The sequence below is a fragment of the Balaenoptera musculus genome, chromosome 18 (assembly GCF_009873245.2).
Source record: "Balaenoptera musculus isolate JJ_BM4_2016_0621 chromosome 18, mBalMus1.pri.v3, whole genome shotgun sequence".
Classification (NCBI taxonomy): Eukaryota; Metazoa; Chordata; class Mammalia; order Artiodactyla; family Balaenopteridae; genus Balaenoptera; species Balaenoptera musculus.
The window spans coordinates 76,198,941-76,226,863 of NC_045802.1; the positions used below are offsets into that span (position 1 = coordinate 76,198,941).

General features: G+C 42.5%; 1 protein-coding gene across 1 annotated transcript in view; it reads left to right on the forward strand.

Moving 5' to 3' along the window:
- The window catches only part of MYO16 (myosin XVI), a 543,552-nt gene that overhangs the window by 425,921 nt on the left and 89,708 nt on the right, over positions 1 to 27,923 (forward strand). Inside the window, exon 28 of the mRNA XM_036831092.1 lies at positions 22,420 to 22,522. Within this exon, the coding sequence (XP_036686987.1) occupies positions 22,420 to 22,522 (103 nt within the window). The remainder of the gene's footprint in view (positions 1 to 22,419; positions 22,523 to 27,923) is intronic.

A 27,923-nucleotide genomic window follows, 5' to 3' on the forward strand; every position in this document is an offset into this window, starting at 1 on the left:
AATAAAACATTCAAACATTCAAACCATTTTGCAGGGAATTTTCTTCCTCTTTATGTCTCCACTAATGTTTATAAATTCTGTGTCATTAAACACACACACAACACACGTATGCACACCAAGCACTTGTCAGACCAAATTCTTTAAGTCAGTACCTCTCAACCATGGCAGCTCAGTAGACTCATTGGGGTTTAAATTTTTTAAAAAGTATGGATGGCTGTGTTGGGGCCTGGGCAGTAGGTAAGGTTGCCAGATACGACACAAGATACCCAGTTAAATTTAAATTTCAGATAAACAACAAATGTCAAATCCATTTTCCTTGCTTTTTTTCCATCAAGAGGAGATACTCCTCTGGTGTTTACTTACATACAAACTAAATATCAGAAGAAGCGAGAACTTTGGTTTCTATTGTAGGCATCCAGAACAGATTTTTTGTTAAGTTTCTCTGAATTCTTTTTATGAATATGAATTTATTTATTTCTAAAGAAATTTTAACAGTTTTAATAAACTATGATTGACATACAATAAGCTGCACCTGTTTTTTCCATTTAAAAAAAAATGACAAGTTTTGACGTAAACCTACGTCTCAGAAACCGTTTCACAAATCAAGATGGTGAACCTGTCCATCGGCCCCAGAAGATTCCTCCTGCCCCTTTTGTAGCCTCACCTTCTTACCCATCCCTGCTTCCTCATCCCCAAACAATCAATGATGCTTTTGTTTACTAAAAATTAGTTTCATTTTCTAAAATATTTTACAAATGGAATCATAAACTGTGTACTCTTTATCTAGCTTCTTTTGCTCAGCATAGTAATGTTGACATTCAACCATGTAGTTGTGTGTTATCAGTGGTTTGCTGGGCTGTATTTCTTTTTAATGTTCACTCACCTGTTGTTAGGTATTTAGGTTGTTCCCAGTATTTGGTTATTACCAGTACAGCCACTATGAACACTTGTGTCCCAGTCTTTACACGGACATGTTTTCATTTTGGCGGTGGAGTTGGGGGTAAAAATATGGGAGTGGAATGGCTGAGGCATATGGTTAGCATATGTTTAACTTTATAATATACTGCCAAACTCTTTTCCAAAATGGTTGTACCATTGTGTATTCCCAGCAGCAGGGTATGAGGGTGCCAGTTACCCACATCCTCTCCAACACTTGGTGTGATCAGTCATGTCATTTGTTACATTCTAATGGATATAAGCTGGTATCTCATTGTGAGTTTACTTTGCATTTCCCTGATGACTAATGATGTCAACCATCTTCCCGTGGGCGTGTTTGCTATCCATACACCTTATTTGGTGAATTTTCTGTTCAAATGTCTTGCCTAATTTTTCAGTGGGCTGATTGATTTTTAGACTTCTTTATAGATTCTGAAGACACGTATATATTAAACATTTAATTGGCAACCATTTTCTCTAAGATTGTGTCCTGTCTTCTACATTGTGAAAAAGATTACATAGAATTGGTATTAATTATTCTTTAAATATTTGGTAGAATTTTCTAGATACACCATTTAGGCATGGAGATTTCTTATTTGGGAGGATTTTAAGTATGAACTCAATTTATTTAATAGTTCTCAGGGTATTCATGCTGCCTAGTTCATCTTGGTTGGATTTCAGTAATTTGTAGTTTTTAAGGAATTGATCAAATTTATCTATAAAGAGTTGTTTGTAACATTCCCTTACTACACCTTTAATGTCTACAGGGTCTGTGACAATATTCTCTATTCTGATAATTTTATAGTCTGTCTTTTTTCTCTTCTTTACCAGTCTTGCTAGAGTTTTATCAAGTTTATTTATTCAAAGAACTAGCTTTTGATTTTTATTTTCTGTTCAAATACTTTCACTGATTTCATCTCTTATGTTTATTATTTCTTTCCTTCTGCTTGCTCTAGGTTTATTTAGTTCTTTTTTTCCCCAGTCTTACAGTAGAACTTTAGCAATGTGAAATCTTTCTTCTTTTTGAATATAAGCATTTAATATAAATTTCCCTCTACTTGTCAAAATATCATAATTGAGCTGATGATGAGTTTCCCACATTTTTCCAGTAGCCACTGGCCTGGAATCCAGGCAGCTGTAAACCCAGAAGTTGGTATTGGTGCAAGTAGAAACAGCTCCAGGAGAAGCCCTCTACTCCAGGCTCAAGGGGCAGGACATGAAACTAGTAAAGCTCCAAGCATGTGGAAAGGCACTGTTTTTATCCCCTCCAGTCTCTCAGGCCTCATCCCAAGCAGGCCTGTGGCAGAAGGCTCATAGGCAGCTAATTCTCTGAGGGAGGGGAACTTTCTTCCCCAGTCAGAAGAGCTCCCAGGAGGGTGGGATGAACCCCTATTGATCTTCTCTCTTTCCTGTCAACCTGCAGCTCAGCCCCAGATGCAGGCACAGTCAAAGGGATGCACCATGGAGGGGATAATAAAGCCCCAGACTTCAGGCTGGAAGACAGGAAAGAGGAGACTCAAGGAGCAAGAAAGTGCTAGTGAGACTGGGAGGGAGGGGGAGCCCTGGAAGGTGACACAATAAAGCCTTTTAAGAACCCAAGGCTCACTTCCAAGCAATGTGTGTGAGGGTCATAGATGTATTTCGCTTTTTTTTTTTCCGTTCAATTTATTTTTTATAGACTATATTTAGAGCACTTTTAGGTTCACAGCAAAGTTGACTGGAAGATAAAGAGATTTCCCCTATTACCCCTGCCCCCCACCACATGAACAACCTCCCCCATTATCAACATCCCCAAGCAAAGTGGTACATTTGTCACAATAGATAAACCTGCATTGACACATCATTGTCACCCAAAGTCCATGGTCTACATGGTTCACTCTTGGTGTTGTACATTCGCACCTTCATTTTTCAAAGACGTTTTTACAAGTTAATTGAGTAATTCGAGTATGATGCATCTTGGAGAAGTTTTCTTCATATTTCCTGTGCTTGGGGTTCATCAAGCTCCTTGGATCTATGAGTTTCTTGTATCTATGAGTGTGCAGCTTTCATTAAATTTGGAAAAATTTTGTCCATATTTTCATGGAGGATTTTTTCTTTCTCACCTCCAGTTGCCTCTCATTTAGAATCTACAATTATGTGTGTATTAGGTACTTGAAGTTGTCCCACGGATCACTGATGTTCATCTTTGTTCAGTCTTTTTTCTCTGTGTTTCATTTTGGATAGTTTCTGTCGCTGTGTCTTCAGGTTCATTAATCTTTCCTTCTGCAGTGTCTAACCTACACTTAATCCAATCCAATGTATCTTTTGCTTCAGTTGCTATAGTTTTCATCTTCAGAAGTTCAACTTGGATCTTTTAAAACTCCTTCATGCTTTTAATATATTTAATCTTCATTTTAGTATATATTAGTCTACTAATTCCATTATCTGCCATTTCTAGGTCACTGTTGACTGGTTAATTTTTCTCCTTATAATAAATCGTATTGTTTCCCTTCTTTGCATCCTCGTAATTTTTGGTTACATACCAGATATTATGAATTTTAATTTTTCAGGTGGTATGTATTTTTGTATTTCTATAAATATTCTTGAATTTTGACTAAGAAACAAGTAAGTCACTTGGAAAAGTTTGTTGTTTTGAGTGTTTCCTGGCATGCTTCGTTAGTTAGAACCAAACCAGTATGTAGTCTGAGCCTAATTATTTTATACTACTGATGCAAAACAAGTGAGTTCTCTTTCCAGTGCCCCATGAATTGTGGAATTTTTCACTCTGGCTGATGGGAATAGCCCAACTTTCTTCCTGTCTTTGCCGTGAGGATGGTTCCCTCTCCTCCACTTGGGTGGTTCTTTCCTGGGACATTGGTGGTTTATTCACATGCATGTGGTGATCAGTATTCTGCGTGAGACTCAAGGGGGCTCTGAGGATCTCTGGACTCTTCTCTCGGTACAGCTCTCTCTTCTCAGATTGTCTGCTCTGTGAACTCAGGCTGCATTTGCATCCCTCATGTCCCAGCACCATCTCCTCCACTCAGGGAGAACCTCAGGCTTCACCTGGGATTCCTCTTTGAACCACAGCCTGGAGCCTCCCCCCATGAAGTAAGCTGGCGGACTCTCAGGGCCTAACTCATCTGTTTTCCTGTCTCTCAAGGATCACTGACCTTCATTGTCTGGCGTCCAGTGCCCTGAGAATCATTGCCTCACATATGTTGTCCAGTTTTAAATTGTTTGAGGATGGAAAGTAAAACTAGTCCCTACTCCTCCATCTTGACTGAAAGCAGAAATTTATAAATTTACTTTTTATATTGGATTCCTACTGGATGGGTCTTTTACCTATTAAATTGTTCCTGGGCTAGGTTGTGAGCACCTATAATCTATTCTTACAACAGAGAACTTCCTAAAATGAATGCTATTGTTTGAAGGCTTGTATTTTTTAGGTAGTTTTTGATACCCTGGATAACAGTAGACTTTTCTCCTTTGATCTTCAAATTATGTATACCAACTTTTCCTAAACAGACTTGTATCTCTGTAGAAAAATTAACATAGAGCAGCTGGTATTTTATAAAATGATGATTCTAGACAAGAGTTTGGATAGGAAGTGGAGGTGAATACTATATTTGCTTGAATGTGCATGGGATTCTAATTAAGCTAAAATTAAGCATGTTAGAAACTGTCCAGGAAGCTGATGACTTTTTTCTTATTCTTAGAGAATTCATGGGTTGGAAGTTTCTATGACCAAAATGGCTAGAATTGCATATTTATGTGCAGGGCCCTGAATAGACTTATGAACATTCTACCCCACACCCTGTGCCAAAAAAAAAAATTATTTTGACTCAAGAAAAAAGTTCCACCTGCTTTGCCCACAGTAGAATTTTGAGAGTTAGCAGGAAGTTTCCCATTCTCTCATTGATGATCTACCAGTGCTTTAACCTAGGAAAACCCTGAGACATAAAAAGATCTTAAGGTATTTCAAAAATTAATCAGTAACAAGGATAGATACTGCACTTACATTTCTCATATGTTATCTCAGAACTCTTTACAGCCATTACCTGAAAATATTGCTATAAGCATTTATCAGACATTTATCAGATCAAGAGTAAGACTCAAAAAATTAAGACTTAAGCAAATGCCTCTGACCTTTACTGTGTACTATTGCCATTCCATTTCAGTGGTCTGGGAATATATAAACATACATATGTAGCATATATAGTATAATATATAATATAATATATAGAATACTAGCAATAATTGTTCTGTTTCAAAGAAAGAAACAAACAACCTAATCAAGACTGGCCTTGAAAGGTATATATATATATATATAAATGAGTATTTATTTTATATATATATATATAAATGAGTATTTATTTTATATATATATAAATGAGTATTTATTTTATATATATATATATGAGTATTTATTTTATATATATATAAATAAATGAGTATTGTACATTCTTTCCTCAGGAGTTTCATGTTATACATTCATTTACTTAAAAAAATAAATCTTCATATGAAGCTGCAGATACATCATTCACTGACATATTTAAAATTAAGAAACGTAGCAATCACACATGAAACCTAACAAAGTGCAGTGTTACATGATGCCTGTACTTCATTTCCCCCTAAAGGTTATTTTATTTCTTGCCTTAAATCTTACCCAAGAATTCTCTAAAGACCTACAAGCTTGAATGCTAAAAGACATCTCTAAAAGAGTTATTCATTAGAGTTAACATTGAGTTCCTACAAATGACCTGAGGCCCTGCTAAGTGTTACGGATACAAAGATGGGTGAGTCTTGCCCAGATCTGATGTTCCTCCCAGGTAAGTTGGGGGAAGAGATGCACTAGATGGTACCGGGGTGCTGTCGGAGCCTATAAGTAAGCCTGTTATCCCACCAGAAGGAATTCCAAGAGGACTCTTGAGCGATGATGAGAAACAAGCTTGCTGCCAAAGGTGATGGAGGAAATCCCAGACTTAGAGTGAGACCTGAGGATCTGATGTGAACAAAGGGAAGGAGGGGAGAAGCATCAGAGGGCGTCTGGGGAGGACATTCTCATTGCAGTCGCCTAAGTACATCAGGGAAAACGACAGCTGAGAGGAAGGCAAGAACTGTGTATTTTAGGTACAAAACTTGGAACTTATCCTGTAGCTAATAGGCAGTAATGTTTAAAACCATGTGATACTGTGGTTTCATTCCCCTTCAAGCTAGATCGGGGTCGGCAAACGATGGCCCACGGGCCACATTCAGTTGGCAGCCTGTTTATTAAAGTGTTATTGGCACCCAGCACCCCATTTGTTTACGTGCTACCTGTGGCTCCTTTCACGTTACAAAGGCAAGATTGAGCCTAAAATATTTCCTGTCTGGCTCTTTACAGAAAACGTTAGCTGGTCCCTCCCTGAGCTGGACCTCTGCAGCACACTTTCTTCACCTGACACCGGACCAGATCACTGTTTTGGGGCAAGATAATTGCTTGTCATGGGGGGCTGGCCTGTGCATTGTAGGATATGTAGCAGCATCCCTGGACCCTGCACACCAGATTCCAGGAGCTCTCCCCTCCCTGCTCATGACATAAAAACATGTCTCCAGACATTGCCACATGTGCCCTGGAGGCCAAAACCACTTTGGGTTAAGAACTGTCTCTATGGAAAAGCATCAAGGTCCTACTGTAGAGCACAGAGAACTATATTCAGTATCCTGGGATAAACCATAAGAGTATGAAAAGAATATGAAAAAGAACGTATATATGTGTATAACTGAGTCACTGTGCTGTACTGCGGAAATTAACACAACCGTGTAAATCAACCACACCTCAATACATTTTTTTAAAAAAAGAACTGCTTGTAGTAGCTAGGTTTTAGTGAACATGACCTTAGCTAAAGTTGAAACAGTGGGAATTTGAGGGAACTGAAAAGACAGATGTGGGGAAAAAAAACCATATTTTGGATGTGGAAATAGCACCACTTAGTGATTATAAACACGAGGCTTCAAGCAGATGAGCATCAGGGATGAGGTCTGTAGGTCTGGCTTGGGTGTTCAGTCCGGTGCCTTGGGTCACAGTTAGGTGTCCTTCACTGAGATAATCACAGAGGACAAGCAGGTATCAGAGGGAGGAAATGAGTTTGGCTTTGGACACAGTAGGTTCAGGTACCTTGATGTGCTAAGGTAAAGAAAGCTAATAAGCTGTTGAATATGAGAAAATTCTGGCAGAAGAGGTATATTGGAATGTCACTAGATTGTGGTCAGAGTTGAAGAAAACCAGAGGGTGCAGTGTCAGAAAAGCCATGAGAATATGAAGCCTGTGGGAACTGTGACCAAAGGAATTTCTGCAGCAGAGAGAATCAGAGAAGGAGCACAGGTTGTCTGCTGTATCTCTGTGTGAGAGAGAGACGCACAGAGGGTGCCGGACAGAAGAAAGAGTGCGTACATTGAGGTGTAGCTGAGAGTCCAGGACTTTTGAAAGATAGAATGAGAAGAGGCCAGACAAGAAAAGATGGAAGGTCAAGAGCTCCATGGCCTCCAAGGAATACTGTAAGGAGAGGCACCACTTAATGTGGCCTGAAACCTTCCCAAGACTAGTGTAGGTGAGCAAGACACTTTGCTTAAATGTTTTGTAAGGGCAGCTTCCTTATAAATAAACTCCTAGCATGTACAGACATCGCACTTGGCAGGTGGCAATTGTGACAGCAGGAGAGGGTTTTCAAGGGCACCAGCATCACACCAGGTATTGGCAACAGTTTGTGAAAGAGGTGAAGTGTCTGGGGATGCAACTGAAGTCAGAGCTTGCATCTCTTTCTCCTTTCGTAACATAGACCTAGGGTCACGTGTGCACTACACACCTTTCTAGGGCAACGCATGTATTATGTATTACATATAAACACAGGTTTAAAGTTAATCCATTTTGTCATTTTCACTGAAATTGATCCACTCAGCAGTCCTGTTTTTAGATGGTTTTGGGATAGTTTAAAAATGGTTTTAAATAAATCAGCCACAGGCTTCTTTTAATACCACCCAGTCAGAAGGTGTAGAAGAAGACACATCTGAAGAAAAATGGGGACTTGAAAAGTGTTTTAAACAGTCCAATGAATAAGAGAAAAAGTGTGCTGCTAGGTAGCACTTGTGCAGGGCACAGTGGCCTGGAGAAGACAAGATCTTTGCTGATTTCTCCTAATGAGCACATCTGCTCCCCCCGCTTGGGACCGATGCTGCTGAAGTAACCAGCACCTCTTTGCTTCTATGAAGTGAGTCCGTGCAAAGGTGGGCAGTGAATTCCACCTCGGAGATGGTGGCCAGGTGCCAGCTAGACAAAAATGGCCAATTCCCCTTAATATATGTTACAAATACAAATAAGAAATAAGTGACTATGAAATTGCTGTGCTTTCACTTGATGTCTAATATGCGATGTGATGGTACAATCATTAGTTTTCATATATTTACATAAGGGGATGGTCACCAGCAAAGCAATATCCCTGAGTTATTATTAAAATAATATTAAATATTATTTAAGTGAATTTACTTTATAAATGCATATACTTACATATAAATATTATAGATTTAATTATCTTACTATATAAAATAATATTTAAATAACCATTAAAATTTTATTTTCTCCCACCTCCTCTCATTTCTTTTCTTCCTATCCTTCCTTTAGTCACTCAGCCAGCAGTAGCTTGTGGAATGTCTTCAACATAATAAATACTGTGCTGTACTTTAGGGATAAAAATATAGAATGCATAGAATATTCTCCTTTGCCTCGGAAGCTAGGGAACTCGAGGATGACAAAGGGAGTGATGAGTTAGAAGAGGATGCGTGCAGTGTCTACTCCAGGCAGGTAGGTTTCCAGGGAGGGGGTTCACAAAGTCTCCTGGAGTAGATGTCCTTGACCCCAGGCTTGAAGACCACTTAGGATTAACCAGAAAAGAAATCAAAGAACAGTCGTCCACACAAGCAGGTGCAGAAGGATGAATTGTGAGTTCAGTGAAATTCAGCATGACAGGAGTGCGTGATCCTGACGGCCAGGATATGTTTAACTAGGGAAACGCAAAGCCTGTAAGAAACTAGGACCGCATGCTGAAGGTGGGGAGTCCCCGAAAAATGCTGAGAAAAACGATGTGAGGATTTGGAAAGACCGGGCAAAGCAGGCGCAGTTAGGAGACTATTGATTCCAGGAATTGAGACATAAGTAGTTGAGGCTTTATGGTGAGAACTTAACTGAGAGGAAGAGGACAGAAACTTTAGAGATGTTTAGGATGTGAGATGATCAATACACGTTGATGGACCTGTCTTTAGAGACATCCAGGTTTCCAGGTGAGGAGGTGGAAAGACGGTAGATCCCACATAGGAGTATTAGGAGGGGATGTAGAACTTGAGGTGTGCGTGGGAGATCCACACTGGCTGTCCAGGAGGCAAGGGTGCGTATTGGTGTGAAGTTCAGGAAAGTGGTTACTGTGTCTCACATACACACAATTTTAACATCAGTTTATAAGGGATCCTTACAGCCTTGAGGGTTCTGAGACGGCTCAGGGAGAAATTCCAGGAGGGGCAAGAAGCAAGTGCTGAAAAGCACATGTATTGATGAGAAGGATGGAGGGGATGAAGTGTATAAAGGAGGCTGAGGGGCAGCCTCGAAGAATGGCAAGGAGACTATTTCAAGGAGGAAGGAGCCAGTGGTTTCATATGCCACAGAAAGATCAAGTTATATGAAAACAGAAAGGGTCGCAGGAGAAAAAAGCCCTGAAATGCAGCCATTGGATTTGACAGTAGAGAATTTGTTAGCTATCTTGACATATGAGGTTTTGATAAAATGATGGGCACAAAAATGGAAACTGGATTGCAGAGGTTGGAGAGTATATCGGGATGAGGAAGAGAATTGGATTTGATTATTGTTCTAATGCTAACCCACCCCTTGCTAATTCTCAGTTACCACATCACATTGTGGTAAAACACAACTTTCAAAAGGGGAAAATCATGACTGTCATACAAATGTGTTATGAACACCTATCAAAGATTTTATTCAGTTCCTTAGGTAAAAAGGAGACTAATAAGGTGCTAAAACCAGATCTGATTTACAAGTGAAGAATTTATTTACAGAGATTATATTCTCTAGGGGCAAAATTTATTTGCCCCGCCATGACGAACATCCTTTGTGTTGCTTTGGACAAAAACTATCTGCATGTCATCAGTTTCTATAGTTTAAGTTCTATCACAGCAGAGCTGCAAAATAGCTGAGTTAAAAGCAATCAAAGATTATACCTCTATAGAATTCGGTAATCACCAAGGGTCCACTGGACAATGCCCAACATTCTTTTGAGAGGACATGCAAAGGCAAGACCATATCTTGTTCACCATTCTTCCCAGTATCCAGCAAAGTGTTGTACACACGTTAATCTTAATGGTAATTATCAAGAGAAGTGATAGAAAAGCTAGAGATGATTAGAACCAGAACTTTTAAGTGTGTGCAATGCCAAAGGTGTATAGTATGTTACTGGACATGAAGAGACAGAGCATTTTGCATATTATTAATTCTTCTAGGGTTCTAGTCAATACTAACTTTAATCATGCCTTCTCTGAATTAAAACTTTCGTTAGAGGCATCAGTACCTAATGCTGAGTGATATACTTAAATTTCCAAGATATCTCAAATAGCATGCATCTTACATCATTTGGACTTATCCAGCCAATATTTTCAAATAGTAATAATAAGTAATCGATATTTAATATGACAATTATGTGCACATCTTATTTTCCCTCAAAATATGGGTGTACTGGGTTCTAATTCAAAAATGTTAGTTACCCTTCACTATTTGTTATATCATTCAAGAGTAACATTATCTGTATTTAAAGTGTCTCATTAAGAGAGAAAAAAAATAGATGTTAAATTTTTCCTTTTGATCCTATGTTCTTAAAAATGTTCATTCCTTGCATTTCTTGGCTCAAGATGACAACTCAACTAACTGACATTAGAATTTACTGCTGCTAATTTTCCATGACTCACCATAATACAAATGTCAATTTTGTCTTTTTTTTTAGTTTCTCTTTTTCTTTTTTTTTATTTTCATATAATTTTTAAAGTTTACTTTCCATTTGCAGTTATTACAAAATATTGGCAATATTCCCAGTGCTATACAATACATCCCTGAGCCTATCTTATACCCAACAGTTGGTACCTCCCCTTTCCCCATGCCTACATTGCCCCTTCCCCCCACTGGTAAGAGTTTGTTCTCTGTATCTGTGAATTTGCTTCTTTTTTGTTATATTCAGTAGTTTGTTGTGTTTTTTAGATTCCACATGTAAGTGATATCATATGGTATCTGTCTTCCTCCGTCTAACATTTTACGCAGCACAATGCTTTCCAAATCCATCCATGTTACTGCAAATGGCAAAATTTCATGCTTTCTTGTGACTTAGTAATATTCCATTGTGTATATATACCACATCTTCTTTCTCCATGCATCTATCAGTGGACACTAAGGTTGTTTCCATGTCTTTGCAATTGTAAATAGTGCTGCTCTGAACCTTGGGGTGCATGTATCTTTTCGAATTAATGGTTTTGTGTTTTTTGGATATATACCCAGGAGTGGAACTGCTGGGTCATATGGTAGTTCTGTTTTTAGTTTTCTGAGGAACTTCCATACTGTTTTCCATACTGGCTGCACCAGTTTACATTCCCACCAACAGTGCACAAGGGTTCCCTTTCCTCCGCATCCTCACCAACATTTGTTATTTGTAGACTTTTTGCTGCTAGCAATTCTGACAGATGTGAGGTGATACCTCGTTGTGGTTTTGATATGCGTTTCCCTGTTGATTAGCAATGTTGAGCATCTTTTCATGGGCCTGCTGTCCATCTGCATTTCCTCTTTGGAAAAATGTAAGTATTGGATGACGGTATTTTAAAATTAATGCTTTCTGTGTGGTATTTACATACAATGGAATATATTATTCAGCCTTAATAATGAAGGAAGTTCTGCCATTTGTGAGAACATGGATGAACCTGGAGGACATGATGTTAAGTGAAATAAGCCAGACACAAAAAGACAAATACTGTATGATCTCACTTATGTGTGACTCTAAAATAGTCAAAATCATAGCAACAGGGAGTGGAAGGGTGGTTTCCAGGGGGTGGGGGGAGGGGAAAACAAGGAGGTGATGGTCAAAGAGTACAAAGTTTCAGTTCTGCAAGATGAGCAAGTCCTAGAGGTCCGCCGTACAGCATTGTGTCTATAGTTATCAGTACTGTATTGTTATCTTAAGGATTTGCTAAGAGAGTAAATCTTATGTAAGTGTGCTTATCACAGATAAATGAGTAAATAAATAAAAATAAAGAAGGCAGAAGGAAACTTTTGGAGGTGATAGTTATGTTTATGGCATTGATAGTGGCACAGAGGTACAGTTATTTCCACACTCATCCAGTTGAATGCATTAAATATGGACACATCTCAATAAAGCATTTTTAAAAATAATGAATACTTTCCAAAATTAACAAACATTATTGGGTTCAGATACTGAACCCCAACTCTTCATTCAGCTCTTGTCACACATTTTCAAAAGTAGACCTTCAGAAGAAAATTTCATCACTGTGCAAATCGGGAGATCTAGTTTCAGTGCCAGGCTGTTCCCTCAGAGATCATAATAATTTCATTCTTCTTCATGATCTGCTAACCAATTATAATAACGATGATATTCAGAATAGCAGGTTCCTATGGTTGTAAGTAACTCAATTCAATATCTGAAATTGACATAAACGTATTGAAATCATAAAATAACTGGCATTAGCCACCAATCTTCATAAAATGTTTTAGCCATTTACCTGGAGAAGAAGTGTCTTCTGTGTTTAGTAGGGAGAGGAAACACTGGAACAACCAATATTTCCAACAAATAAATCAACCTGCCTTGGTTTCCTGTTCCTACTCAAAGATAGGAGGTCAGACTAACCCCAGTGGATATTTGGTTAGGGAGCAAATTGCTTTAGGAACCGGATAATTTTACTGAAACCACAAAGCTTAGAGAGGGCTCTCATTTAGGCTTAAACAACAAATGAACAGCTGTTCTTTTCAGTTTAAGGAAACAAGCTGTTCTTGTACCTGATAAATACAGGCTATGGCTCAGCCAGTAAATTCTGCAAAGTGTGGAGGGGGAAGGATGGAGCACGTCAGCTTCAACGCCCTCACCGACTGCGCTAAGCATCTTCTTGGGCGTGTGTAACGGGATCTGCAAACAGCAGCATTGGGTCCTTCTCCTGCAACCGTTAGTTCAACTCCATCGCAGATTCAGTCCCCCGAGAGGGCCCAGCTTTAAATGTCCCCACAGTAGGTGGCCCTGCAGTGCCGTGCATGCAGGGATGGGATTTCTGTGTGTAAAAATATCCTCCGGCCCTATTAGAAGCAAGTACAACCCTGGCCAAGAAACAGGTTACCTGCTGCAAAGGCTGCTCAGGAAATGGAACTCTGTGTATATTTCACACCAGGACACTTTTAATTGAGTGTTTCACTTCCATCCATTTACTGAATAATTCGAATGTTCTTCCGTTGTACAATTAAAATGAAATGGTGGGACGGGCTTGAAGTAAGAGAACTGGAGAGCATTGTCATGTAAATTCTAGGCAGATGCTCTGAATTCATTTTTTATCTGCAGAGTGGTACTGGCTAATCCCAGAAGCCAAGGTAGAATTTCGCATTCTTTTTTATTATTCAACTCCCGTATTGTCTGGGATGAGAGCCTCCGGCTTAATTACATGAAGTGCCTGAATGAATGCCACACAATTAAGGCCGCATCTCCGGACAGTCTGCTTGGCCGCGGGCTCCGGAGTGAGATACTTCCGAGGAAGTGACCGTGGTGTGAGTGGATTCGTTTCGGTTGTGGTCCTCGTCGGTACCCACCGCCTTCACCGTGCCGGCCGCTCACAGGGTGCAGCCGGTTGGCACATTAGTGGTCAGAGCCAAGGGAAACAGCACACCTTCGGTAGAACTCACACAAAATCATCCCGGGGGTTTTCAGGTGAAGGGTAAAAGGGCTTCTCCAGGGCCTCTCAGCTGGCCCAGGAAGTAGGGCCCAGGATCCCCCTCACTCTTCTGTGTTATCTCCTTTCTCTTGCGTCTGCATCTCCACCAGCAGTGATGTAAAAGCCAGGCGCTGAGTTTGAATTTTGGATGCTGGGTTTTAGAGTCGTAACAGATAAATGCCTAATAAATGTGGCTGTGATAACATTAAATAATAGCATAATAATGTCATTAAAATAACAGTCACAAAAGCAGCACCCCCCCCCCCAGCATAATGAGGGAGGACGAGAAGGAGAGAGAGAAGGGGAACATCATCTCGACACAGGAGGCTTGGAATTTAAGGCAGTAGCAGGGAGTCTTGCTCTTTACATTTCCTGTCTTATTAATAGTCCTCGTTTATACATTAATCTGTTTGATGGTTACCTTCATCCTTTCAGGCTCAAAAACAAAAGGGGCAAGTATCTGTTTTTGTCTCATCTCTCGTACACATTTAGTAGGAGCCGTATTAGACTCAGAATTCTATAGCCTGGACTAAGAACCTAGCTTTGCTGTAAACTAACTTTTTGCAGTTATCATGTAATCTCTGTAAATGTCGTTCTGCGGTTGCTGTGAGAATTCAGTGATGACATGGACTGACCGATCATCATACTTGGAATCTTTAGGCACTGGGTAACTCTTCCTTGGTGTTTCTCCCTTCCTTCCGTCTCTCTCTCCCCACCTTGCTTCTCCCCTGACCCATTTTGAACTCCAGAGAATTGCATGTAGAAGTTAGGGATGACCCTCACCAAGCTAGTCACCCAGCCTCAGACAGAACTGTCACGTGGGCGTGCAGCTCTGGGGTGACATCAATGGGGCAGCTCTTCCACCACTACTGCCCACCCCCCCGCCCCGGCAACTCTTCCCAAGGACTCTGCTCCTAGGGGGCTCTTGAACCAGGAAACCCATGGGAATGTGAAGAGCCACAGTGCCTTTGAATGGTGTAACCATTTTCTAAAGATGACGGCAGCCTATTTACCATCATTTGGAAAGAGAAGAGAACTGAGTCTTGCCCAGTGGCATGAGTGGTAGGTCTGGAATTGTCGTAGTAACGATGGAAAGACTTTTCCCCTTAATAGAGTCACATGCAGATCCTGAGGGGCTTAATGGTGGTCCCAACAGATGTAAAAGGAAACTCAAGACCAAATTCCAGTTCCGAACACTCCAGGAGATGCCAAGGCCATGGCAAAAGACAGCTAACATCCCCTTCCAGTTCTTCCTGTAAATATACAGGAAAAGGGGGTGCCTACTAAGGAGGGGATGTGGGTGAACCCACTGGAAACTGTATCAGGCTGACGAGGGCACAGCAGGTGCAGAGAAATGTTGGGGGGGGGCAGAAGTGGCTTGATAGGCTTGATGCAGAGGACCTGTGGGAAGCTGATAGAAGACGGGCAGGTGCCTGTGATAAAGACTCCATTGGTCCGCTGAGCAGCTCAGGCTTTGCTCTGCCGCGGAGGAGGTGGGCATGGGGGGTGGAGCAGAGCCCACCCGTCACAGGACCGTCGGCTCCGGGGGCTAACACCCAGACCAACTGACAACCCTAGCTGGGATTTCTAAACCTTAAGAGTCACGGAAGAAGACAAAGAATGGGTAACACTTAACACAGTGGATTTTTGTGTGAACTAGAGGATTTTGGACTTTTTCTCTTTGCTTTCGCATCCTTTTCTTTAAAAGGAAAAAAAAAAAAGCGATCCTCTTTAGTTGAAAAGCACTTGTGCAAATCCTCTCTCTCTGTGTCTCATTTCTCCTTCCTGTCCTCCCCCCAACCTCCACGTTGAAATAGATTCTGTTTCTCTCTCAAGCCCACTTGTGCTCCTCCTTCTTCATACTTCTCACTGTTTTCATGACGTATGTCAGCCCCGTTGCTAGGCAGCCGTTATGCTCCACCTACCACTCAGCATCCTGAATGCTGGAAATTAGCCCCAAATAGCTAGGAAATCACCCTTCTGCACCTGCACTGTGTTTACCGTGAGAGCAGGAATATGAAGAGTGCAATGACAGTCCAGGCAAGTTTGTGGAAGGGGTGAAATGCATCCCTGTCGAACCATAGCCAGATGGCTACGTTCGTGCTACACGCCAGGTAGAGAAACCACACAGGGCCCTGTGGGAAAAGTTCAAGGGGATGGTTAGAGAAGACACTGTGTCCTTGTCCTATCAGAACTAAACCTTAATGAGCGAGATAACCTGGAGGAAAACAGAAATACACAAAAATAAGCATGGATAGAATGTAGGGCTTGTAGATTTCTACAAGTGTTGCCTATACGGTCTGACCATTCTTCCTTGCCGCTGAAAAGCAAAAACACCCCAAAGCTTCCTTTGATTCTATTTCATGCTCAAGCTGTTGACCTTTTCTTTATTTATGAACCTCGAGATCCCAGTTCCTGCGCTTCTCCACCATCTGCTAATGTCTTGATGCCGTAGCATTCTGGTTTCTTCTGGACATTGTCTCAAGTCCTCAATCACAAATCCAGCAGCCCCTTGTCAGTGCTGACATGCTTGACTGTCTCCACAAGGGTTAGTGCTGTGGACCCCGTCTCACGCTCTGCCTTCCCCGGGCTGCTCTGAAATCACACAATCCCAGCCCCACCTGCCCCTCCCCCCCTCCTCCCGCACCTGCCTTCACCTGCTGTCTATCTCCATCTTTCCTCCAATGGAGAGCTGCCTCCATGCTCCATTTTCCTCTTTCTGTGGATTATCCAGCCCTTTCTCAGGTAGAAGGAGGTTAACGGGAATCCTCAAGCATTCTTTTGTTGTTCTCAAATAAGTAATTAAAGTATGTCCCTAATAAGAGAAATGTCATCAGGTCTTGAAATAAGAGAACCACATCTTTCCGGAGATATCATTTTAGCCAGAAAAAGGCACGTGTAGTATTTGAGCATGTGCAGTGAAATCAGAAACCATCTTGGTGACCAGTGCATTTCTTGGCAGAGTATCTGGCTTGTAATAGGTGCTCAAAGAATGTTTGCTGAATAGAATTCAATTTTAAGTGGTTTCGGGATTGAAGCTGTCATGACAGAATTTTCTTTGAGAATGAAGAGATGAAGTCAATATTCAGCAAACAAACAATTTCAGAGAAGTTGCATCTAAGTTTTTTTTTTTAAAGCATTAGCTTAATATATATCCCTTGCATCTTTCTAAGGCAATGATTCTACAATTTCATGATAGTCAACTAAGAGTCACTACAATGTTTAACCAGACGTATACAGTCACTGCATAAGCCCTTTTTTTTTGTCTCTGGGACTATGAGGGATAGAATGTCAAGGTTCTCCTTGAAACTAGAAGGAACAACCACTTTTGAAAAGAGGAATATTTATTTCATCACTTTCCTTAGGTTCTATTGTACTTTACATTTCTTAATTGTTAGATTTTTCTCTGCTGCTTCAACTTCAATCTACCCATCTTAGAATACAGAGACCTCAAAATGAAAAGGACCAGTGATGTGGTTCTTTCACTTATAATTTTGTAAGGTGTGGTCATGTCTGTTATTCTTTTATTGTCATCATATTCTTGATTCTGTGAGTGCATTGAGGAGAGGTTTCATGAATCCTTGATGTAGAAAGAGCACTTAATGACGAGTGTGTGTGTTATAGAATTTTTCAGTAACTATGATGGAACTTGCTGGGAAACCCCACACTTATATATTGGCAACTTAGGATGTAGACTGGCAGGAAGGGGAGGATGAAAGTCGTCAGAGACATGTTCACAAGAGAAGTGAGGCACATGGGGCGTCTAACACAGTTATAGGTTTCAACTCTGTTACCCCGAGTAACAGAGAACCCTGAGTATTCAGAACCGTAATGGAAAGAGAACCAGTTTCCCACATGGTCAGTACTGTCCTGTTTGGTCAGACAGAAGGTCATGACAGAGAAGAGACTGACCCCGGCTGAGGAATTGACAACCAGGGAGGCAGTAGGTCTGGTTCGGGGGTGTTGGTGACATTGGTCTATAGCTCCTTTGGGAGTTTCACCTCCACTCCCCGTTTCTGGTTCTCCTGAGTTGCACTGACTGTTTCCTTCTGTTTATGCAGCATTGGCCCAGGGAAATAACTACTCTTGCCAGACTACTCCATCTCAGTAAATGTCAACTTCATCCTCAGTCTCCTAGGTCAAGAAACTTGACGTCATGCTCTCTTCCCTTCACATCCGCATCAGTGCACTGGGAAATCCTATTGCATCTGCCTCAAATGTGGACAGAGTTCAACCAATTCCTACCATTCCCGTTGCTTCCATCCTGGGCTGTGGGAAGAGCATCCAGAGGGTCTCCCCAGCCCCCTGCTTGTTCCCTCTGCCTGCTCTCAGCCTCACAGCTGTGACAGTTCTTTAAATGTCAAGTGATGTGACTCGTCTGCTCAAAGCCTTGCTTCCCAGAACTCTCAGAGTCAAAGCCAAAGTCCTTGGAGTCACCGGTGGGGTCTTCGTCCTCACCCTGTGTGGATACCTCTGTGGGTCCACCTCCTCCATCTTTCCTCCCCCTTTTCTGCTCCAGCCATGCCTGCTTCCTTGATTCCCTAAGCAGGTACCATCCCACTCCAGGCTTCCAGACCTCATGCCCTCAGTTTGGATCCCTGTTCCCCAGAGAGAGCCATGCCTCCTTCCTCACCAGCAGGTATCTGCTCACCCTGAAACCTTCCCTGCTTTATTTTTCTCCATCTCTCTTGTAGTATCTGACATCCGTCCTCATTTACATTTCTGTTATCTCTCTCTCCGTCATGGGATGTAAGGGGTATAAGGAGCTGTTTTGTTTCCTGCTGCATTCCCAGTATCTATTTTGTGCTCAGTCAATATTGGTTGATTGATTCAATGAGCCCGAGTGAGTGAGCCACAGGACCCAGATTCTGGATGTGGAACTAGATGCCAATCATGCCCCTCATCCCAAACCAGGATGAGACAAGAGTGAGTCAGCTGGGAGAGTTAATGTTGACTTCTTAGAGTCGGCTGGTTTATCTGGGACGCAGGGCAGGTGTCAGCCTGAGGACAGGGAATCTTCAGTGGGTGGAGGTGACCACCTCGTGGGCAACAGAGGCCAGGAGGGTGTGGGGAATGAGAGCAAAGAAGTCGCTTCTCCAGTCACACCAGCACTCTGAGGGCCGTGTGCAGCTCCAGGCTCGGGCTGGTTATTTCCATTTGGTCTGAAATTGAAGTTTCTATGAGATCATCCTTCAGTGCAGTGATGGGCCCGTGACACCACCCAGAGATGACACTCACATTCCAAAAGACAAGATGTTTTTAATTACACTAAAATAGAGTACCTCACCCTGTCGAAGATGACGTCTTTGTCTTTTCGGTTGAAATGTCAGAATTATACCATTTTAGGTGTCAAAAGAACAATATAAAATGAGAAAAAAAGGCACCAAGTGTTAAGATTTTTTGTTCTGACTTGTTAATACTGTATTCAGATACTTGAATTATGTCAATTCACTTCTTGGTGATAATTAGCAAAGTTCCAGAATGAGACAATTATAAAAGAATGAGAAGATAATTTGAGTGATTTCATTTCATTGTGTGACTCTGGGTAAGTGGTGGAAACGCGCTGATTTTCCTGAGTGTTTGAATGAGTCTGTATGTCATTATGAGTTTAGTTTACTGCTGAAGAAGAGCTCAGTCACCCAAAGGTCAGAGAACCAAGAGCTCTTAGCTCTGCATGTCCCGTAGGCTGGTGGTTACTGTGTGTTTCGCCGTTTGGGACTTTGATGCTCAACCTCGTCTCTTTTCACTCTGGAACCATCTGGGGCCAGGGCTGCTTCCTTCCCGCCTCGGCCGGAGCGATGGTGGTGGAGACATTGCCTCCAGAGTCAGGCTGCCCCAAGTTCAATCCCAGACCCTTTCACCATCTGTGTCAGGTCCCTAGGGCTGCCCTCACAAAGCACCACAAACCGGGGGACTGCGAACAACGCAGATGTACTTCTCACAGTTCTGGAGGCCAGAAGTCCAAAATCAGGGCATCACCCGGGCCCTGACCCTCTGAGACTCTGGGTGGACTCCTTCCTTGCCTCTCTCGTCTTCGGGTGGTGGCCCCGCAGTCCTTACAGCTGCGTCACCTCCATCGTCACGTGGTGTCCTCCCTGTGTCTCTGTGTTTACATGGCATTTTCTCTTCTTATAAGGACACCAGTCCTGTGGAATTAAGGCCCACCCTACTGACCTCCTCTTAACAGCATTACATCTTCAAACACCCTATTCCCAAGTCAGGTCACGTTCACGTTTCTTTTGGGGAGACACAATTCAACATCATCTGTGTGAACTTGGGCAAATGACTTAATTTCTGTGACCACCAACTTCTCACCATCAAAAGGAGATTATCATCCAAGCCCCCTGCATCTTGGAGGAGTGTGCGAGGTGACTTCTGAAAAGTCCCCTGCACTCATTCGGTGCTCGAGAAGTGTCATTCCCCATCCTCCACCCCCCCAGCCCAATTTCTTCATTTATGCATACTTTCTACACGCATCGGCAATCGAGCAGACACCATGGGATGTGCAGAGATGACCCCGAGCCCTGGGGAAGCTTGCACACTCTGAGGACAGATAAAAATTAAATTATTGTTTATAACAGAACATAGAATTTGGGTCACACACATGTGCGGTACTGAGAGAGGGGAAGATTACCCGCTCGGTGCTTTGCCAAGGGCCTCACAGCAAATTTGCTGCAAAGCTGGAACCTGAATCTGGGTTTAGATCCCCAATCCAGTTTCTCTCCTATTCAGACACATTGCACGGTTACATCAGTTATCACCTTTGAACCACTTACACATTATAACACATAATCCCTGTTTGCCCACGGATGCTCTGATGTCATGTACCAGCATCTCTTGGGGATGCCCATCACCTTCAGGTGGTCCCTCCACTGCCCCCGTACACTCTCCTCCCGGTTCCCGGCCTTCCGCACACTGCTGGGTAGAAAATCATGTTCTTGCCTCTTATCAAAAAAAAAAAAAAAAAAAAAAAAAATCACTGAATACTTCCATCATCCATAGATCATTTCAGACCATTCGGTGTGATCAAAATGATGAGCAAGATTTTTCAGAGCCGTGCCTCTAGCACTACAATTCATGTTCAGTCTCCGTTGCTTGCTATTTTTACCCCCTCCTGTGCCCTGAGTTGATACATGAGCGAAAATCTATGTGTGAGAAGGGAGGGTGTTGCTGATGAAGCCGTATTTATTTTGTCTGACTCATGGCTAGCGATATCATGACAACTCTCAATCCAGGACAAATGATACCGTAAGTTTTCGGTGACAATGCTAAAAGGATTTTAGAGGGGAAGTGAAAGTCTGCTACTGAAAAAGTCACACAGGTGTATTTTCTCAGTATTTATGTTATACCCCGGCCCACAGTTCCTGCTGCGCTTTCCCCTCCAACCTCGCTTCTCTACTGCACTTACAGAAATAAAGAAGCGCGGTGGCCGCCAGTGGGACACGTCCAGCCCTCTCAGTGCTCGGCTGGATGGGGGTGGTGAACCGGGTGTGTAGGCGACACAGCGCCTTCCTTAGATGCCCTCAGGAAACAAAGGACTCATTTGAGAAGATGCCAAATTTGCTGCAACAAACTTTAGATGAAAAGCTAATCTATTTTACAGAAAATAACAGAAAACTTAGGTGATTTAATTATCACCATTGAGTTCCCAGAGCAGCCCAACGTGAGGATCATAAACACACCAGATGCAGTTAGATTTTTTTCTTGCTTCCCCTGTCTCTCCCCCTCCCCCTCTTCCCCTTCCCCCTCCCCCTCTTCCCCCTTCTCCTCCGCCTCCTCCTCCTAATGTGGTTTGGCTTCATGTCAGGCTAAATGCCGTTAAGTGCAAATGAAAATTTCACATAGATTTTTTTTTAATGGGTCATATAATTTTGAAAGGCATTTTTTTTAGAAACCCATAGGAAAACTTTATATAGTCATGAATTTCAGCCAAAGAGTGAAATTTAATTATTCTGAGGAACTTTCCAAAAATAAAATGTCCTTCTAGAAGATTTAAAATACTCAGTATCTACTCAATGGGGAGGAAGCTTCTCTACCTCTCACTTAAATAAAACTTTTGGGTGTTTTGGCGTCCCTTTATTACAGATACTAACTACCTCTAGATTCACTCTCAAACACTAACAGAGAATGTTGGAATACCTTAAAAGGTGTATTTTAAGAGTATTCTAAAAATTTAAATGAGAACTAATAGATTCATATTCTTCCTCTTCGAAGTTTCTTTTGATAAAGGGTTTGCATCACTCCTGATAATATTAAAGATACATTACAGGATTGAGAGATATATTTGGTTCCTTTTAAAATCATTTTCCTTGTAAAGGATAAGGACTGTTTCCTAGTGGTCCAATGTGAAATGCACAATGGATGGAGATTTGGGGGCGCGTGGGATAAAGTAAGAATGGGAAAAGTTTCAGAAACAGGGTAACAAAGGCAACCCTGTTGAAGATAATCCTTTGATGACCAATTCAGTCATGGCTTTCCCGTCTCCACTGCTCTTTGCAGGTATAAGCCCTTGGCCGAGACCCTCCCGGACGACAAGAGGATGCTGCCGGCCGAGGAGAGATGCCGGCTGGCTCTGCAGCAGTGCCCGTTACCAGGCTGGCAGGTGGGTGACCTACAAGCTCCTACCAGAGCAGTTAGCGTTTCCAGTAGGTGAGCCGAGTCCCCACGGGGAGCTGCCCCCGTCTCACTGGCAAAAAGAAACTGCTGTGATGTGTTTGGCAAAGAGAGATGCCAAGTGTAGTCCCTGGAAACATATCAGTCCTTCTGATTCACCAGTTTTGTCAGCAAACCCAGGATGAAGGAAGCTCAGAGCCTCTGTTTACAGCGTGGGGAGAAGTCGGTAAACCCCACTAAGTGTGCCCACATCCCAGACCCCAGTGCTGGTACCAGAGCTTTCTGGAGTGTCTAAAAGAGAGCAGAAGTCAGAGGAGCCAAAACGGGGGGGATTGGAAGAGCCCAGGGGTCTGCTTGAGGGATAACCAGGCTCCCAGAAGGAGGAAGGAACAGGAGACGGAATAGCAGGGAGATGCTCCCCAGAGACACAAGGGCACAGTTTGGATTTTGTTTAATCCCTGAAGCAACTCAGAATGCCACCGTGACTAGGGTTAGGAAGAGAAAGAGGAATTTGAAAAGTAAACGAACTGAGAAGGTAATGTTAGAGCAATAACAGGAAACAGAATAGAGTCCGTGACACCACGAATTATTGCAAGTTCCTAGGTACAAAACGTCTGAAAGTGCATTGGTGGCAGAGAGCTTGGTGGCCAATAGCTTTTTCAAAACATAACCATTACTGGAAAGCAGACATAAATCTCATTCTTTAAAAATGAGAGGGAGATAGAGCATCTTCAAGTGAAAATGGATGATAGTTGATGAGGCCAGAAAAGAGTACTTTAGTGCAGAAATGACATGAAGAGAAGGTTCAGAATTGCTGATGTGTCTGAAAGGGGCCCCGTGTGGGTCAGACAGGTATTGAATCCTGGATTGACGCGAACACCCTTATCCGTCTCTGATGAAGAAATAAGAACCTCGCATTTTAGCATCGGTGAGTAACGTTTTCGTCGTCTGTGCCACCCAACCTCTTTCTTGATGATCCTTTCCCCTGTTCTTTCCTTTTTCTACCTAATAATGGAGTTAAGCTTTAAATAGCGGTCTGAAGGAGGGCGCTCACACAGTCGGTAGTAGGCATGAACGCACATTCGTGCCAAAAGACTGGATAAAAAAAGGAGGAAAGAGGACTTGCTAACACAGAGTGATGTCAGCTAGCCCCGCTGCAGTCAGTGGCATAAGATGTGGGCTCACATGCAGAATTGTTCAACAAGCCTGTAGGCGGCGAAGTTATTTCAACTGACTCATTGTCAGAACTTTTAAGCCAGTACCTGAACAGTAGTGTTTCCTGAATATAGAACACGAAGATTTTCTCGTTGCATTTTGTTCTTAAAAAAAACACAGATAAGAATAATTTACTTTATTAATGTTGAGAAAGAAGGTTGACTTGTCGAGACGAAGTGAGGGAATCTGGGAGAATTCTTCCACTGAGAGAGCGACTGGCAGGGACCATAACACCTGACCAGCCATCGTTCCTCCGAGACACCTGTGTAGAGTGTGAGGTGAGACCCGAGGCGGCAGGGTGGTGGGGAGCAACCCACCGCAGGCTGGCAGCTGTCCCTCGTCCACGTGTGCTGGGACACTTGACAGTGCAGCTGGGGACGGTATGACACTGAATCCCACATACATTGGGACTTTGAAAAAGTGCATCAAAATAAAAAATGCGGAAGAGTTCCCATTTCATTACACTAGTTTATTTTCCCGCACTCTTTATCTCCCCAAAGGAGGCCAAAAATACAAGACAAAGAGAAAAAAGCAATGTATTCAATTGCTGATCATGTTTGCTTATGCGTTCCCTATTGAATAGTTAGGAAAGAGAGCTTTCTCCAGCTTCTCTAAGATGTAACCTTTCATATACTTTATGCTATAAGACAAGTCATTGACTTCACAGAAATAAAGCTTATTCACGTTTCACTCTTGTGCTAGTCAAACAGCAAATGAATTTTTTAAAAAAATTATTCATTTCTGACCTAGAAAGGCAGACCCCTCAGTTTCAGAAACAAAGCATTTGTTCGAAATGCGGTGATAGTTACAGGCAGAGTTGTTACCACTCTCTTCTGGGAGGTTAATGAGGACGAGGGTTAAATAGGAGCTGTTTGAAGCAGCAGCAGGTCCTAACGGACGGTTCTTGTATGGGCAGCCTTATCCTCAAACTGCTGAGTCCAACGTACGTTTCTGGGAAGCCGCCCGTGTTCATCCTCTGGCTGTGAGTGGTTAGCGTGAGATTAATAGCTATTCTTCTCCAAGTTGTTTAGAAACGATGCTAGAACATAAAGGGCTTGGAGTCATCCTTTGCTGCGTGAATCTGCGTAGAGTGTTAGCTAGAAATTCAGTTCTCTTAGCTAAAAATAGGATCCTTTAATTGTGGCTCTGATGGGTCTTGGGGATCTTGTGAGATTGCTTCCTTTCTCCCAGACACTGATCAGAGCCTGTGCAGGAAAGCCTCTGCAGCATCAGTAGCGGGAGTCTAGCCCCGTTGTTCCTGTTCTTTTGCACGTTACAGCGATTCCATCAGTGGTGCTGAACACCAGGATTTCCTTCTGTTTCAGACGAGGAGAGACGTCTTCCCTTCAGTGTTGTGCGTTTGTTTACCAATCCATGTGTGCTGTTTATTGTTTATGTAGCCGTGGGTTTGGAGTCAGTACGTGAGGCACTGGAAATCCTGATATTTCATAAGTAACGATTCCTCTCATCCTTGGAATTTGTTACAACTATTTATAGGGTTTTTTTGTTCTGTTTTGTTTGCTTTATTTGAGTTAAGCCCTATAACAGTTCCATGCAGAAGAAGGAAGGTAGGCAGTGAACAGGAATGACCTCATTTCAGACATGAGGAGGTCGTCTTAGAGCGAGGCATACGGATCAAAATACAAGGCGCGGCGAATATTTCGTTTCGGTGGGGAGGCCCCTTTGCTGGGACCAGACCCGGGTCTTCTGTGCTGTGTTCTTTCCACTGCACTCGCCTCGATCTGTATCTTTTCATGTAGGCACCTAAAGTCCCTTTCCTCAGACTACAGAACTTGAAAGGCATGGATTATGCATCCCGGCCTGAGCTTCGATCAGAGGCTCTGGTAGGTTCGTTTATGAGTCAGAGCAGATTGCTTCCTGTAGTTAGTGTCTTTTTTCTGTTTCTGATTCGCCCAGTAGATGCAGGAAAAACAAGCCGGCTGCTTCCCATTGCTGGCGATTCTGATCGGAATGTTTCTTATGCAACCGTCAGCCCACTGACCCTTCAGCAGCCAGGGCTTTTGGAGGCTAGGTCCTGACTGCATTTTGCAAAGAAAAGGAGGAGAAAGAGAAAGGGAGAAAAGAAGGAATTGGACTCAAGGGAAGAAGCGTTTGACTCTGTCCAGTGTTTAATGTCAGCTCTAGTCTGAGAGCGGAGACCTAGATGCTCCGGGCATCCGGAGGAAACAGCAGGCGTGGCGACGATTCTCAGTGCAGATGCGAGTCTAGGGGACGCTCGCCTCGTGTTCACCCCTCGGGCGAAGGCAGGTGGAGAACAGCCCTGCTAAAGCGTGCAGGTTGCCAGCTTTGCTCGCGACCAAGTCCCCCCCTCCCTGTCCTCCGTTTGTCCTCCCTCCTGAGGTTGCCCACCTTCGACCAAGTTGCTGCCTGTCTGTCCTCCACCATCCGAGGAGGCCGCGGCTGCCCGGTTTGCTGCTGTGTCTCCAGCACCGGTGACGGAAAGATGCAGGAAGACACTCTGTGCAGATTCGCAGGGCCAACAAATGAGTCTGTGTCCATAAGAAGCCACCAAACCTACGCTATAGTTTAGAGACGAGTATACACAGACGTACACGAATTTTTAAAACCTGGAACAATTCACAGAAACCTAACAGTACTAATATCTGGGGAATGGTTTTGGAATGAGAATCAAATGGAATTTTTAGCTTGTATCTATGTTTAGAAGGTACATGTATCTATGCATTACTCCTGTAATTACAAATGACTTTTAAAATTTGTAGCCACTCCCTAAGTACAGTTTAAGTGGAATATTGTGTAGGGTCAGCTTAATTATTTTAAGCTTTTATGAAAAAAATGGTAAATCACACTGACCGTGCTTTCCCTAAAGCATTTTTGTTTCCAAAAAATAATTAACTTGTTGCATAATTTACACCACCGGCCCTTTCTTCTCAAAGGCATCTTCACAGGATTCGAACTGGTCCCCACAAGTTTGGGCAGACTCACTCAGGCCATTACTCCCTTTACATACTCAGCCTCACTGCTTTAACAGAAGGGGGTTTTAATTTGACGAAAAGTGAAGAAAAATCATGAGGTAGTGATGGCTGGAAAAGCATCCTGTTTGGTGATGGTTTCTTGTTCATGCTGATGAAATGACATATTTAAAAAATATGCTGGACGAATCAGAGCTTTATCCTTATTTCAAGGCAGAATTTAAGTTGCTCAAAAAGAAATAGAAGGTTCTTGAAATGATTTGAGTGGACTCTACATGACTGCCTTCCAGGACTGTATTCTGTCTCACCAGAGGTATTTTTCTTTATGAGACAAAGAGTCCATGGAGTACTTCGTTTGTGGTGAAAAAAAAATCTAAACAGCTTGAAAACAAGTTAAGTTAAGCTGCTAGTTATTAACCTTCTACTATTTGGTGTTTTTTAAATTATTCAGGTATTTCATTTATTTAAATATATACATTTTTAATTCAGTCCCACTTTAAAAGGTAACTTTAAAAATAATCCCTCCAGACTGTGTACATTTAATCAAACACTTTCTGCCCTGATTTCCCCCAGCCATAGACCAGCGACCGGCAGGCACTTCGGCTCACGTGAAACATGCTTGTTTTGCCATGTTATGTCATTTATATAAAGGGAAAACTTTTGAAACTAATTCTAAGTGGAAAAATAAATGGTATCATCTGATTTTCACACATTTTATATGAATCAACTGGTTAGAGGATGCTTTCTTCTGTGTAGTTATTTGAATGCTATATTCATTTTAAAGCCATCTGGAGGGTGACGAAGAGAGAAACAAATCTGTTAGAGCCCGTTCACGGGTGCCAGGGGTGCCGTGCGGCCCCCAGCACTGGTAGGGCCCAGGGGGAGCCGGGCTGGGGGATGGCTGACCCCCACTTAGCAAGGCTTCCACAGGGATAGGTTGCACTGTTGTTCCAGACTTTTCTAGAACTTTGGGGTGAGAGGAGCTTTGCGGACAAGCAGAGTGTCCTGTGTGACACCTGTTGCAGGACAGCGTGGAAGGAGAAATTTCGATGATAACCTGAGAGGGACTTCACGTTTCCTCTAAGGCTGTACGAATGGGGGGTCAGACACGGGAAGGCTGCCGGTGACTCGCTCAAGATGGTACAGACAGGAAGTAAGAAACGCAGTTAGAACTTTAACTTGATCTCAACTACCCACCTGATATGATTCCTACTCCTTGTGTGC